Here is a 14,896-nt window from a genome sequence, read left to right on the forward strand (position 1 = left end):
TCCCAGATTGGAGCTGAGGGGGGGCTTTATGGACCTTACATGAAGATCGGAGGTCTGTGGTTTTTTTTTTTTGTAGCCCCCTCACTAACAATATTAAAAAATAAAATAGGAGGAAATAATTGGAGGGATCCCGCGGCTGGAATCTTCCTCGCATGTTATTGGACGCTGCTAAAATATTAAAAAGGAAACTAAAAAGCTTCTTCCGTGTCCGGGTTCTGTGTCTGACGCTACTTCTAGAAAACTATCTTCCTGAAGATACAATCGCCCCCCCCCCCCAATTATAGAGGCGGGCCCATAGACTTTGTACGAACAACCTCCCCTCCTGGTATAAACACCCTCCATTCATCCCTTCCAGAACAAATAAACCCCCCCCCCCCCCAAAAAAAAAAAAAAATTTCCTCCTAGTATAAATACCCCCCATTCATCCCTACTAGAACAAATTCTCTCCCCCCTCAAAAAAAAATCCCTTGCTAGTATACATGCCCCCCCATTCATCCTTGCTAGAACACCCTTAAAAAAATACTATTCCCCTCTTTGTATAAATACCCCCCCCCATTCATCCCTACTAGAACAAATTCCCCCCCACCCTGGAAAAAAAAAAATACCCTCCTGGTGGTATAAACGCCCCCATTCATCCCTGCCAGAACAAATTCCCCATCTAGTGCAAACACCCCCCCCCCCAAAAAAAAAAAAACCCTCCTAGTATAAATACCCCCATACACCCTCAAAAAAAAAATCCCCTGCTAGTATAAATACACCCCCCCCCCATTTATTCTTGCTAGAACAAATTCCCCCCACCCTAAAAAAAAATAAAAATAATAATATTCCCCTCCTAATATAAATGCCCCCCCCCCCCCCCATTTATCCCTACTAGAACAAATCCCCCTACCCTCCACAAGAAATCCAATCCTGGTATAAACGCCCCCATTCATCGCTACCAGAACAAATCCCCCCCCCCCAAAAAATTCTCCTCCTGGTACAAATATCCCACATTAATCCATACTAGAACAAGTTCCTGACCCCCCCCCATTCATCCCTACTAAAACAAATCTCTTCTTCACCCCTTGTCAAATACTTTGAAGAGTTATCCACAGTGGATTACTCTTCAGAGTGCTTTGTGACTCGGTTTTTTACACTTGTGGTTGGGGGGGTGGACAGTAAAAAAAAAAAAAAGTTGAGCCGTGTTTTTACTGCTACCCGACTGTTCCTGTTAAGCTGCAAAGGCAGCAGAGCCGCACACGCAATCGTCAAAATTCTTTGCTTTACGGTGCAGCAAAAAAAGAACACTATTTGTTACCCCCCCGGGGCTTAAGTACTTACCTCCAGCGGTGATCCAGACTGCTCAGCCGGTGGAGGAACAGGACTAGTTATCAGGAGAAAAGTTCTCATTCTTTATTCGGCCGTTCCCACAATCCGATCCGAGTCCAGAAGTCCCTTTCTATAACGATCCACCGGTGGAATGGAACCGCGGCACGAGGATCGCTCCACCGGGACCATTTGGTGATTTTCGGGGGGTCAGGCGGGGCGATCCTCGTGCCGCAGTTCCCGGCAGTCCCATTCCCCCCGGTGGATCGGTATAGAAGTGGACTGCGGGACTCGAATCAGATTGTGGGAACGGGCGAATAAAGATTAAGAACTTTCTCTCGATCACTAGTCGTGTTCCTCCACCAGCTGGGCAGACGGAGCGCAGAAACCGCAGCGCAGTCTGAATCGCGTGTCCGGGTACCAGGAGAGCCGGACACGCGATTCAAAAACCCGCACCGTCCAGAATTATATTTTATCGAAACCTCTCCAAATAAAAGCAAACGCGTTCCAAGGGCTTTCTCCATTCTTCAGGGCTGGAAAGGCTGAAATCCGGACCGGACTACCGAACTGGGGGACAACTCATCCGTTTTCAGCCCTGATGAAGAGAAACATCCCTTGAAACACGTTGAGATTTTTTTATTTTTTTTTCGATTATAAATAAAATGTAATTCAGGTGTTTTATATGCAGAGTGTACGACTTCTAATCTTCATCCTAATACTAGGTTATCCCTGAGGATCTTTGTGTGTACATAAGACTAGATGGGAGAGAGAGGAGGGGCCAGATCTATAACCAGTTGGGAGAGAGGAGGGGCTTGTTTGAAGACCAGTTGGTACAAGGGAGTGGGGGCAGTTTGGAGGGAAGAGGGGCCAGATTTACAACCAGTTGGGAAAGAGGAGGGGCTAGATTAGGACCAGGGAGTGGACAGTTTAATGACTGGTTAAGGAGGGGAGGGGCCAGTTTTAAGATCAGCTGGGAGAGAGGAGGGGCCAGATTTATAACCAGTTGGGAGGGAAGGAGGGGACAATTTTAAGACCAGGGAGTGGCCAGTTTTATGATGAGTTGGGAGAGGGGAGGGGCCAGATTTAGGACCAGTTAGAGGGGGACAGTTTTAGGACTGGTTAGGAGGGGAGTAGGGGCCAGTTTTTAAAGATCAGTTGGGGAGAGGGGAGGGGCCAGATTTAAGACCAGTTGGGGAGGGGCCAGATTTAAGACCAGTTGGGGAGGGGCCAGATTTAAGACCAGTTGGGGAGGGGCCAGATTTAAGACCAGTTGGGGAGGGGCCAGATTTAAGACCAGTTGGGGAGGGGCCAGATTTAAGACCAGTTGGGGAGGGGCCAGATTTAAGACCAGTTGGGGAGGGGCCAGATTTAAGACCAGTTGGGGAGGGGCCAGATTTAAGATCAGTTGGGGAGAGGCCAGATTTAAGACCAGTTGGGGAGAGGCCAGATTTAAGACCAGTTGGGGAGGGGCCAGATTTAAGACCAGTTGGGGAGAGGCCAGATTTAAGACCAGTTGGGGAGGGGCCAGATTTAAGACCAGTTGGGGAGAGGCCAGATTTAAGACCAGTTGGGAGAGGGAAGGGGCCAGCTTTTAAGACCAGTTGGGGAGGGGCCAGATTTAAGATCAGTTGGAGAGGGGAGGGGCCAGATTTAAGATCAGTTGGAGAGGGGAGGGGCCAGATTTAAGATCAGTTGGAGAGGGGAGGGGCCAGATTTAAGATCAGTTGGAGAGGGGAGGGGCCAGCTTTTAAGACCAGTTGGGGAGAGGCCAGCTTTTAAGAGCAGTTGGGAGAGGGGAGGGGCCAGATTTAAGATCAGTTGGGGAGAGGGGAGGGGCCAGCTTTTAAGACCAGTTGGGAGAGGGGAGGGGCCAGATTTAAGATCAGTTGGGGAGAGGGGAGTGGAGTTTTATTACTGGTTAAGGAGGGGAGTAGGGGCTAGTTTTAAGATCAGCTGGGAGAGAGGAGGGGACAATTTTAGGACCAGGGCGTGGACAGTTTTATGATGAGTTGGGAGAGGGGAGGGGCCAGATTTAGGACCAGTTAGAGGGGGACAGTTTTAGGACTGGTTAGGAGGGGAGTAGGAGCCATTTTTTAAGGCCAGTTGGGGAGAGGGGAGGGGCCCGTTTTTAAGACCAGTTGAGAGAGGGGAGGGGCCAGTTTTAAGACCAGTTGGCAGAGGGGAGGGGCCAGTTAAGACCAGTTGGGAGAGGGGAGGGGCCAGTTACGTTTAGGCTGGAGTTCTACTTTTTTTAAAAAAATTGAGAGGAAACCCCCCCTGGAAGGGGTCGTCTCACCTTCCTCCCACTCCCTCTATTCGAAAGGTTCAGACAAGAAGGGAACTCTCCAAAATAAAATCAAAACAAAAGTTTTTAACGTTATATTTTAATGAAATAATGTCAAGGAGTGCGGAGGCGGGGCGCCGTGTAAATCGCACCATCGAAGACCCAGTTGGGGGAGGGGAAGGTCCTCGCTTGTTCCTTGTTGTTAAGAAAAAACAAAGTCTCGTTTGTTACAATCCTTCATAAATTAAATATTAAAGTCCATTCCAGTGCTTTGTGTGAGGTGATACACCAAAAAAAAAAAAATTGTCCAAATAAATAAACGTGAAAAAAAAATAAAAACAAAAAGAAGAGGGGCGCACACAGAGGCAGTTATGCGGTCAGATCGGTGGATACACGGAGAACACTTCGGAAGTTGTGGGAATTGGAAAATACTGTCGTCTCGCTCACATTCGCAAAGTTTTTTTTTTTTCCTTTTTTGTTTGTTTTTTTTCCTCCAAAACTTGCACCACACGAGAAAAAAATTTTGGCGAAATTTTTTTTCTTCTTTTTCCTCACTTTTTTTTTTTTTTTAAAAGACGTAGCAGCCTGAGAGACACACCCAGCGCACAGCACGGAGCAATTCAATTACACTTTTTCAGTTTTTTAAAATATATATAGTTATGTCTACACTTTATATACAGCCAGAGAGGAAACCAATCAGGACAGGAATGGGGAAGCTTCCGAATTTTATCTACAACCAAAAATCTACCATCGAAAAGGTGACGTTTATCAATAGGCATGGAGGCAGGAAGAGACAGCACCAAATGTTAAATATTCACAAGTTTGTTTGAATACTCGACGCGTTTCGGCATTTTGTAGAAACTTCATCAGTGCTAGTGAAAAATAAACAAAGTATCGTGGGGGGGTCAGGCTAGACCCGAACGGGGTCTACAATTTAACCTGATCCCAATTGCAGGTGACGCAATTCATCTGCCGTTTTTTTTTTCACAAGCGTTAATGAAAGGTTGGCTTTTAGAACCCCCCCCCCCCCCCCCCCCGAAACGCATTGAGTATTCAAACTGGGGACTAAGTATCCTGGAGCTGGGGGTCAGGCTAGACCCCAGTGGGCTCTACAATTCCAACCTGATCCTAATTGCAGGACGCGTAGATCATCTCAGGTTTTTTTATTTTTCACAAGCACTCATAAAAAGGAGTGTGTCTTCTAGAACCCCCCCCCCCCCCCCAAAATGCGTCAAGTATTTAAACCGGGGACTAAGTATCTTGCAATAGGGGCCAGGTTAGACCCAAGTGGGCTCTACAAATTGGAACCCGATCTTCACTCTAGGATACGTGGATCGTCCTCCATTTTTATTTGCAACAAACGCCCATGAAAGGTTCTTATTAGAACCCTCGAAACGCGTTGAGGGTATTTAAACTGGGGCCCAAGTGACCTGTACTTGGGGCCAGGTTAAAGCCAAGCAGGCTCTACCATTCTAACCCGATCCCAATGCAGGATACAAACTTTCCTTGCGCGCTTTGTTTTCAAGACACGATCGTGGTTTACAACACTATTGGAGAACTCTGAGGGTTGTGCTCAACGCGTTTCGTAAATTGTAGTTCACGTCATCAGAAGGACATAGCTGACAAGGCATAAACCATATTGTCCCCGGGTGGATATGCCGATTACTTTTGAGCCCGGTGCTGTGGTCATACCGCACAGGTCCCCCCCACCCTTGGGACAGATCCCAGTAGAGGAGTTGCCCAGTCTTCCGGTTTCTTTTTTTTTTTTTTTTTTTTTTTTTTTTACTTCTTCTACAATATGGTTTATATCTTTTGTCAGCTACATTTTCCTCCTAATGAAGTGAACTAAGATTTACGAAACACGTTGAGCATAACCCAGTCACTCATTGAGTTCTCCAATATCGTTGTTGGCAACCATGATCATGTCCTGATAGAAGTAAACCAATTGTCTATATATATATATATATATATATATATATAGCCATAAATATCAATAAGACAATTGGTTTACTTCCATCAAGACCCAGTCATGATTTCCAACAAAATTAGAGAACTCAATAAAGTAGCTGGGTTGTGCTAAACGAGTTTCGTAAATCTTCGCTTCATCAGGAGAAAAAATATTTATGGCTATATAAACAAATAGAAGAAAAAGAGAAGCCAATTGGTTTACTTTAGTTTTATCGTCTTCATCTGAAGAAAACATGTTTTTTTCCTATTTGCATAGCCATCAGTTTTCTCTCCTGATGAAGAAAATTAAGATTTAGGAAAGGCGTTGAGCATAACCCAGCTACTCATTGAATTTTCTAATATTATTGGAAATCATGATCTTGATGGAAGTAAACCAAATTGTTCTAGCGATACCTTTTTGCTTTGTATAACCATTAAAGTTTTTCCTCCTGATGAAGAATTAAGATTTACGAAACGCGTTGAGCATAACCTGGCTACTCATTAAGTTCTCTAATATTGTTGTAAGAAACCATGGCCACGTCTTGACGCCCAATGGTCATATCGATTACTTTTTTCTGTTTGTATAGCCATAAAATGTTTTCTCTGATGAGGTGAAGAGTTACGAAACGCATTGAGCATAACCTGGCTACTCATTAAGTTCTCGAATATTGTATGAAACCATGGTCATGTCTTGACGAAAGTAACTCAGTGGTCGTATCGATACTTTGTATAGCCTTAAAATGTTTTCTCTGATGAAGTGAAGAGTTACAAAATGTGTTGAGAAAAACGCAGCTACTCACTGAGTTCTTTAATATTGTTGTTGGAAGCCATGATCAGGTCTTGATTGAAGTAAACTAATGGTTTTATCAATACTTTTTCTGTTTGTATAACCTTACCTTTTTTTCCCCCTGATGAAGTGTGCTAAGATTTACAAAACTCTTTAATAGCCTAGCTACTCATTAAATTCTTCAATATTGTTGTTGGTTTACTTTCGTCAAGACATGACCATATTTTCCAAACGGTCTTAGCAATAATTTTTTTTCGCTCCTGATGAAGTGAAGATTTATGAAACGCATTGAGTATAACCTAGCTACTCATGGAGTTCTCAAATATGGTTGTTGGAGACACTGATTGGCTCTTGCTAAAACAATTGGTTTACTTCTGTCAACAATTTTTCTAGTTGAAGAATCCTAAATGGTTTCCTCCTGATGAAGTGAAGAGTTACAAAACGTGTTGAGCATAACCTAGCCATTCATGGAGTTCTCGAATATTGTGGTTGGAAACCATGATCAGGTCCTGATGGAAGTAAACCAAAATTCATTTAATCGCTAAAAATAGAAAAAAAAAAAAAAGTATTGATAAAATAATTGATTTTCTTCCTTCAAGAGCTGATCATGGCTTCCAAGAATATTCGAGAACTCCATGAGTAGCTGGGTTATGCTCAACACGTTTCCTAAATCTTCACTTCATCAGGAGGAAACCATTTATCATTCTACAAATAGAAAGGGTCGATAAAACCAATTGGTTTACTTCCGTCAACTCTCCACGAGTAGCTAGGCTATGCTTAACATGTTTCGTAAATCTTTAGTTCATCAGGGAAAAAAAAAAAATACAAAATAGAAAAAAAAAAGTGTTGATCAGGTTTTGGGGAAGTAAACCAATTGTTTTATCAACACTTTTTCTATTTTGTATTTTTTTTCCCCCTGATGAACTAAAGATTTATGAAACATGTTGGGTATAGCCTAGCTACTCATGGAGTTCTCGAATATTGTTGGAAACCATGGTCAGGTTTTGGGGAAGTAAACCAATTGTTTTATCATGGTTTCCAACAATATTCGAGAACTCCATGAGTAGCTAGGCTATACCCAACATGTTTCGTAAATCTTTAGTTCATCAGGGGGAAAAAAAAATACAAAATAGAAAGTGTTGATAAAACAATTGGTTTACTTCCCCAAAACCTGATCATGGTTTCCAACAATATTTGAGAACTCCATGAGTAGCTAGGCTATACCCAAATGTTTCGTAAATCTTTAGTTCATCAGGGGGAAAAAAATAAAAAATACAAAATAGAGAAAGTGTTGATAAAACAATTGGTTTACTTCCCCAAAACCTGATCATGGTTTCCAACAATATTCGAGAACTCCATGAGTAGCTAGGCTATACCCAACATGTTTCGTAAATCTTTAGTTCATCAGGAGAAATACCATTTATGGTTATACAAAAAAAAGTATAACCAATGTGGCGTACGTTTCCAAGAAATATCTTCAAGAGCCGCCAATTCAAACCCAATACGGTCCTCCAAACTCCAGAGCTTCACCACTCCCCGTTAGCCAATAGACACGTCAGCTTCCACATTTCTATCCCAACAGGTTCCCTTTTAAATGTATGTACAACACCGCCCCCCTACTCTTTTAGGAGGCAGTACCACCTGGGGTCTGCAAGGTGGCATTAAACAAGGCAGCAGGTTCAGTCATTGGCCGTTTTCACAGTGAAACCAGAAAATTTCCTTGCACAGGAAGGGAGTGTGTGTGGTCTACTCTTCGGCAAGAGGAGCCTCAGCCCATCGGGGAGGCCTACCCAACCAGCTTTCTTGCATGCTCAAGGCTCTGAAAACACAACGGGACTCCACGACAAGGTCTTTACGTCCCGTAAAAACGAGAAAGGAAAAAAAAAAAAAAGAAAAATCAGACCTTGAACCAAGTCCTGCCGTCGCCCAGACAGCACAGGTTCCCAAGACCGGACGCTTCTTGAAGACGCTGGGGAAAAAAAATGGTGGTCTCTAATCCCTTGGCTTTACTCTATCCACGCCAAGACAAAGAAGCATCATCCAGCTGGTCTTCACTCAAGTTGCCAGCAACCAGTAGTCCACCACTCTCAAAGCCGCGTTGGGTTCTTCTTGGCTTGCCTCTGGAGCGTCGGAGGCCTACTCCGAGACGTTCGGTTCTCGGCTTTCTGTGGCTCCAGTTTGAGGCTCTGGGGCCTCCTCTTTTTAGGGGCCTCTTGCGCCAGACGCGAGGCGATGGGGCTTTCGGCAGCACGGACCCCCCCCACCTCCGCTTCGCTTGGGCCTGCCGTGGCTCCGGTTCCCTTGCTCCCCCGCTTGAGTCTCTTTGGATCATTTGCAACGGCGGACGTCGCCTTGTTGGTGCCGTCCAGAGCTGTGGAGGCGTTCAGAAGGGACGACTGGACAACCACGGTGAGCTTCCCTCTAGTGGACCCGCTGGCGGTCACGTTGCCGTGGGGCTGAGGCGGCGGAGGAGTGGGGCCGCGCGTCCGCAGCGGCTTCTGCGACCTGGGGTCTTGGCCGATGTCGGCGGTGATGTTTGTGTAGAGGGGCTCCAGTTCTTTCGACAGCAGCGTGTAGGTTAGGGAATTCATGCCGTCCTGGGTCCACATGCGTTGGGTGCGGATCAGCAAGTCGAACCTGTGGGGCAAAAAACGGTGGAAAAAGTCAGACGCTCAATGCATCACACGGGGCTTGCAGAAAAGATGGCCGCCTACTGAAAGGTGTAGTTGTGGTACTCCAGATCGCCAACTTTCCCGCACACCCAAGGGGGGGAGAATTAAACTAAATCCTCTCCTCCCTAGCACAATAATAGTGTGCGACTGTGGGAGGGAGGGGACAGAGTGTAAGCTCCTCTGTACAGAGACTGATGTGACTGTGGGGGGAGGGGACATTAGAGTGTAAGCTCCTCTGTACAGAGACTGATGTGACTGTGGGGGGAGGGGACAGAGTGTAAGCTCCTCTGTACAGAGACTGATGTGACTGTGGGGGGAGGGGACATTAGAGTGTAAGCTCATCTGTACAGAGACTGATGTGACTGTGGAGGGGAGGGGACAGAGTGTAAGCTCCTCTGTACAGAGACTGATGTGACTGTGTGGGGAGGGGACATTAGAGTGTAAGCTCCTCTGTACAGAGACTGATGTGACTGTGGGGGGGAGGGGACATTAGAGTGTAAGCTCCTCTGTACAGAGACTGATGTGACTGTGGGGGGGGGCATTAGAGTGTAAGCTCCTCTGTACAGAGACTGATGGGACTGGCTCGGTGATCTCTGTACGGCACTGTGGTATATGTCAGAGCTATATATAAAATATATAATAATAATAGTGGGATAAACATCAAATAAGCAAAAAAATTCACATTCATTTTTCAGACACTGTAGTTCCCTTCTACGCCCTGCAGGCGTCACTGTTGTACAGTTTAGAAGACTAATTGGAAGTCACAGTTCTCAGTGTAAAGTACACTTAATTACAGTCATTAAAACCCAGCGTGGCGCCACCGAACATCGTTCTAAAAACGTACGGAGAAATATTCATGCGTCTATCACCTCCCATTTAGAGCAATTTTATTTATTTATTTATTTTTTCCTTCCTTTCCTGGATTACCCAGAACTCTCCAAGCTCCTGCTGAACCAGATCCGCAACCCTCACCTTTCACACCCCACAATCCTCTGGGGCTGCTCACCAGGATCGGATTTTAGAATTATCATAATTACATGCTTGATCATACGGTGCCAATCGCAAATCCGTTTATTTTTAGATTTTTATATATGTATAAAAATAAAAAAATAAATAATTTAGCGATTGCCAATCATATTGTAAAGTGGAAATATTTTTTTTATAATATATAATTTCAAATAAAAAAAAACTCTAAAATTCTAAAAATTTTTATTATATGAAATTATTATTGTAAAAAAAATAGTTTACCCTTTTACAATAATATAATTATTATATGAATTTATATAATTATATATTATGAAAAAAAAAATTCCCCTTTTACAATAACATAATTTCAGATAATAATAAAATTATATACAATATTTTATTATATGAAATTATATAATTATATATTATTATAAAAAAAATGTTTCCCCTTTACAAGAATATAATTTCATATAATAAAAAATAAAATAAAATTATAAAATGTTTTATTACATGAAATTATATAATTATAAAAAAGTTTCCCATTAACAATAACAATTTCATATACTAAAAAATAATAATATGGATGCCAATCATTAATGTGTATTTTTATATTCATATATAAAAAAAAAAAAAAAAAAAAAACACCTATCTGCATGCCAAGGTTCTAGGTGTAGTTCCGGACTCTGAACTCTTTCAGCCCCACACCCAATCACTCTGCAAAGCCTGCCGCCTCAACGTCTCCAAAACGACGCCCCCTTCCCGACCAATGACACCACAGAGCTCCCGACGATTCGCTCCCCGGTCATCCATTCCATCGACTACTGCAACTCTCTCTCTCTCTCTCCTCATTGGCTTACCTTTAACCTCTTCCCGCCAAACGCACGCCAAATATGCGGCCTCCTTGGCGTCGAGCGGCCGCATATTTGCGTGCATTGGCACGGCAGCGTTGTGCCGCGAGAGCGGGTGCCTTGTGCGCCCCCTGGCGGCTCACAGAGCGCTCGCGATCGCTGTTTGCCAGCGGGACAATTCTGATCACTTGACAGCCAATCGCGGCGGTCACGTGGCCATGAGCCCCCGCCCCCGCGCCGCCTTTCCGGCATAGCAAACACCTCAAAGGGCATACAAAGCCACCCACAACTCTGCTACCCCCCCCCCCCCCCACTAACTACATCTCTAATCGTTCTCTTCGTTCCTCCTGCTCTAGTTCCCTCATCACCTCCTCCCATACTCACCCCAAGCCTCTCCCATCCTCTGGAATTCCCTACCCCAATCTGTCAGACTGTCTCCAGATCTATCCACTTTTAGGTGGGTAGAATAGACTGAAAGGAGGGAGGGGGAATAGATTGGAGGGGAAAGACTGAAAAGGGGGGGGGGGGGGGGGGGGAAATAGACTGGAGGGGCATAATAGGCCAAAAGGGGGAATAGCCTGTTGAAGGGTCGGCCATTGAGGAGGAAGTTGCAGTGGTCGAGGCGGACAATACCCAAGGAGGGAATAAGTTGTTTTGTGGTGTCATTACTCAGGAGGGGGCGCTGAAGGAGAGATCATAGTCCAAGATTACACCCGTCACCTCGGGGGGTGTGGAGGGAGCAATGGTTGTGCCGTGGATCTCAACGGTGAAGTCACAGGGAGGTGATCAGCGAGGAGGAAATATTATTATAAAAATATTAAATTTACCCCTCCCCCCCCCCCCCGTATCCTCACCTGTGCGGGTTTTCTTCATTGCCTCGGTCTCCCTTATGCTTCACCATCTTGTAATGTCCAACCGATACAGGCGGGCGACTAATCTTCATCCCGGCCAGCCGCACCCTGAAGACACACACACGGGGTTAATGGCGGGAACACAACGCCTGGGAGGCCAGGGAACTTCATACAAGATAAAAACGCAGGTTATATATAGAGCTGTACTGTTACATTGTGCAATAGAGATACCGACGTGCCATAAATCTACTGCCAGGGGACAAGAAGTGACAGTTATAATCCGAGAGCCACAAAGTGTCTGTTAGGAGCTCAGAATCCCTACACTGCCCCCACACCCTTTTTTTTTTTTTTTTTTACAAATGATACGCTGCCCCTTTAAACTCAATTTTATACTCTGCCCTACACAAAACATATCTGACTATAAAAAGAGCAATAATAATATATACATTTTAAAAAATATATATATATTAAATAATAATAAATATTATATATATATATATATAAAAAAATATATATATATAAAAATATTATATTTATTAATATATATATATATATATATAATTTATATTTTTATTAATATATATATATATATATATATATATATATATATATATATATATATATATATATATATATATATATATATATATATATATATATATATATATATATATATATAGATTTTTTTTTAAATAAAAATATAAAATATATATATTAATAAATATAATTATTATTTATACATATATAAAAATAATATTTATTATTATTTAATATATATTTTTATTAATATATATATATATATATATATATATATATATATATATATATATTTATATTTATATATATATATTAATAAAAATAAATATAATTTATTATTATTAATAATAATAAATATAATTTATTATTATTAATAATAATAAATATAATTTATTAAAAAAAAATATATATATATATATATATTTATATTAATAATAATAAATTATATTATATTTATTATTATTATTATTATTATTATTATTAATAAATATATATATATATATATATATATATATATATATATATATATATATATATAAATGAATAAAAATATATATATTAAATAATAATAAATTATATTTATTATTATTTAATATATATATATATATATATTTTTTTTTTTTTACTAAATATATTGATTGTTATATAAAAATTTATATATATTATATATAAATTAAATTTCTCTCTTATTAGATATATTTAATCAATATATCTAATAAGAGAAATTAAAAAAAATATATATATATTTTAATTTTTATATAACAATAATGGGAGTGGTTCAAGAAGAAGAAGCACATTAAGGTCATGGAGTGGCCTAGCCGGTCTCCAGACCTTAATCCCATAGAAAATATGTGGGAGGGAGCTGAAGGTTGGAGTTACCAAACGTCAACCAGGAAACCTTCATGACTTGGAGAGGATCCGCAAAGAGGACAAAATGCCTCCTGAGATGTGTGCGAACCTGGAGGCCAACTCCAAGAAACATCTGACCTCTGCGATCACCAACAAGGGTTTCTCCACCAAGTCATGATTTAGGAAGGGTTCACATACTTACTTCACTCATTAAAATGCCAATTTAATTGATAACTTTTTTGAAATGCGTTTTTTCTGGATATTTTTGTTATTATTCTCTCACTGTTATAATAAACCGACCAATAAAATGATAGACTGATCGTCAGTGGGGCAAAGGTGAAAAATCATCAGGGAGGGTGAAATACTTTTTACCCCCTCACTGTACATCCTAGGAACGCCCACTCCTCCAGACCGACGCCCACCCATTGTAATATTTACATAACTCCTCCCACTGCTGGCATCGGGACGGAGGCGGGGTGACGTTCTCGGTAAGCCATGTACAGCCCCCCTGCTGACCCCTCCCACCAGCCACGATCTGCCTGCATTGCCTAGAGAAGCACAGAGAGCGACGGCATCCATCAGGCGTGCACCCCAAATCTGGTAAGCGTTCTGTTCAGTCACAAACTGAAGCGTAGTAAATGTAGTTTACTATGCTTTAGTTACGAATGAACACAGTGAGCGACTGGCAACTGATTACTCGCTGTGCTCATTCAGAAAAAAATAAATAATTATACGCAAAATAAGACCCCCGGATTCCAGTCCAGACCCTACTATAGCCACTCGGTAAGTCGGTCACCTACCTGCTCACATCACCTGCTTAGAGGAAAGGACAGTGAGAAAAGCGCACAGCGTTAGAGACAACATGGCAGCCAGAGGGACGAACATGCAGATCCTGGAGTGACAACATGCGACAGCGTGGAGAGAGAGAAAGATGGAGAGATGAGACGGGACACACAACCAAACACCCGCCTCCTACACCACACCGCCTGAAATAAGAACTGCCTGGGCTACCCTGCGACCAGCCAAGCAAGAGACAGGAGAGACTGAGCTCTGATTGGTGGTTGTAGAGGGGGACACGGGCAGTTTGTAGCGCAGGCAATGGATACAGGAGGCCCGGCATGGCAGGAGGAAATAAATCAAGATGTAAAAACAAAATCAAATGGTTACATAAATGACATGAGAGAGGAAGAGTTCAGGAAGCAGCAAATACCGGAGAGGACTCAGCACAGGGATGGTGGGAACCCCTCATAATGGGGCACAGCGGGCGTACAGACCCGAGAACTCAGCACAGGGATGGTGAGAACCCCTCATAATGGGCACAGCGGGTGTACAGACCCGGGAACTCAGCACAGGATGGTGGGAACCCCTCATAATGGGTACAGCGGGTGTACAGACCCGGGAACTCGGCACAGGGATGGTGGGAACCCCTCATAATGGGCACAGCGGGCGTACAGACCCGAGAACTCAGCACAGGGATGGTGAGAACCCCTCATAATGGGCACAGCGGGTGTACAGACCCGGGACATCAGCACAGGGATGGTGGGAACCCCTCATAATGGGCACAGCGGGCGTACAGACCCGAGAACTCAGCACAGGGATGGTGAGAACCCCTCATAATGGGCACAGCGGGTGTACAGACCCGGGAACTCAGCACAGGGATGGTGGGAACCCCTCATAATGGGTACAGCGGGTGTACAGACCCGGGAACTCAGCACAGGGATGGTGAGAACCCCTCATAATGGGCACAGCGGGCGTACAGACCCGGGAACTCAGAACAGAGATGGTGGGAACCCCTCATAATGGTACAGCGGGTGTACAGACCCGGGGAACTCAGTCACAGGGATGGTGGG

General features: G+C 43.1%; 1 protein-coding gene across 1 annotated transcript in view; it reads right to left on the minus strand.

Moving 5' to 3' along the window:
* Positions 1-4,619: 4,619 nt before the first annotated feature.
* The window catches only part of B4GALT3 (beta-1,4-galactosyltransferase 3), a gene marked incomplete in the record, with an annotated part of 26,007 nt that continues 15,730 nt past the window's right edge, over positions 4,620-14,896 (minus strand). Inside the window, 2 exon segments of the mRNA XM_077463960.1 lie at positions 4,620-8,960; positions 11,664-11,768. Of these exon segments, the coding sequence (XP_077320086.1) occupies positions 8,411-8,960; positions 11,664-11,768 (655 nt within the window).

The sequence above is a fragment of the Lithobates pipiens genome, unplaced genomic scaffold (genome assembly GCF_037356315.1).
Source record: "Lithobates pipiens isolate NorthernLeopardFrog02 unplaced genomic scaffold, aLitPip1_a1.2 Scaffold_30, whole genome shotgun sequence".
In the NCBI taxonomy this organism is placed as follows: Eukaryota; Metazoa; Chordata; class Amphibia; order Anura; family Ranidae; genus Lithobates; species Lithobates pipiens.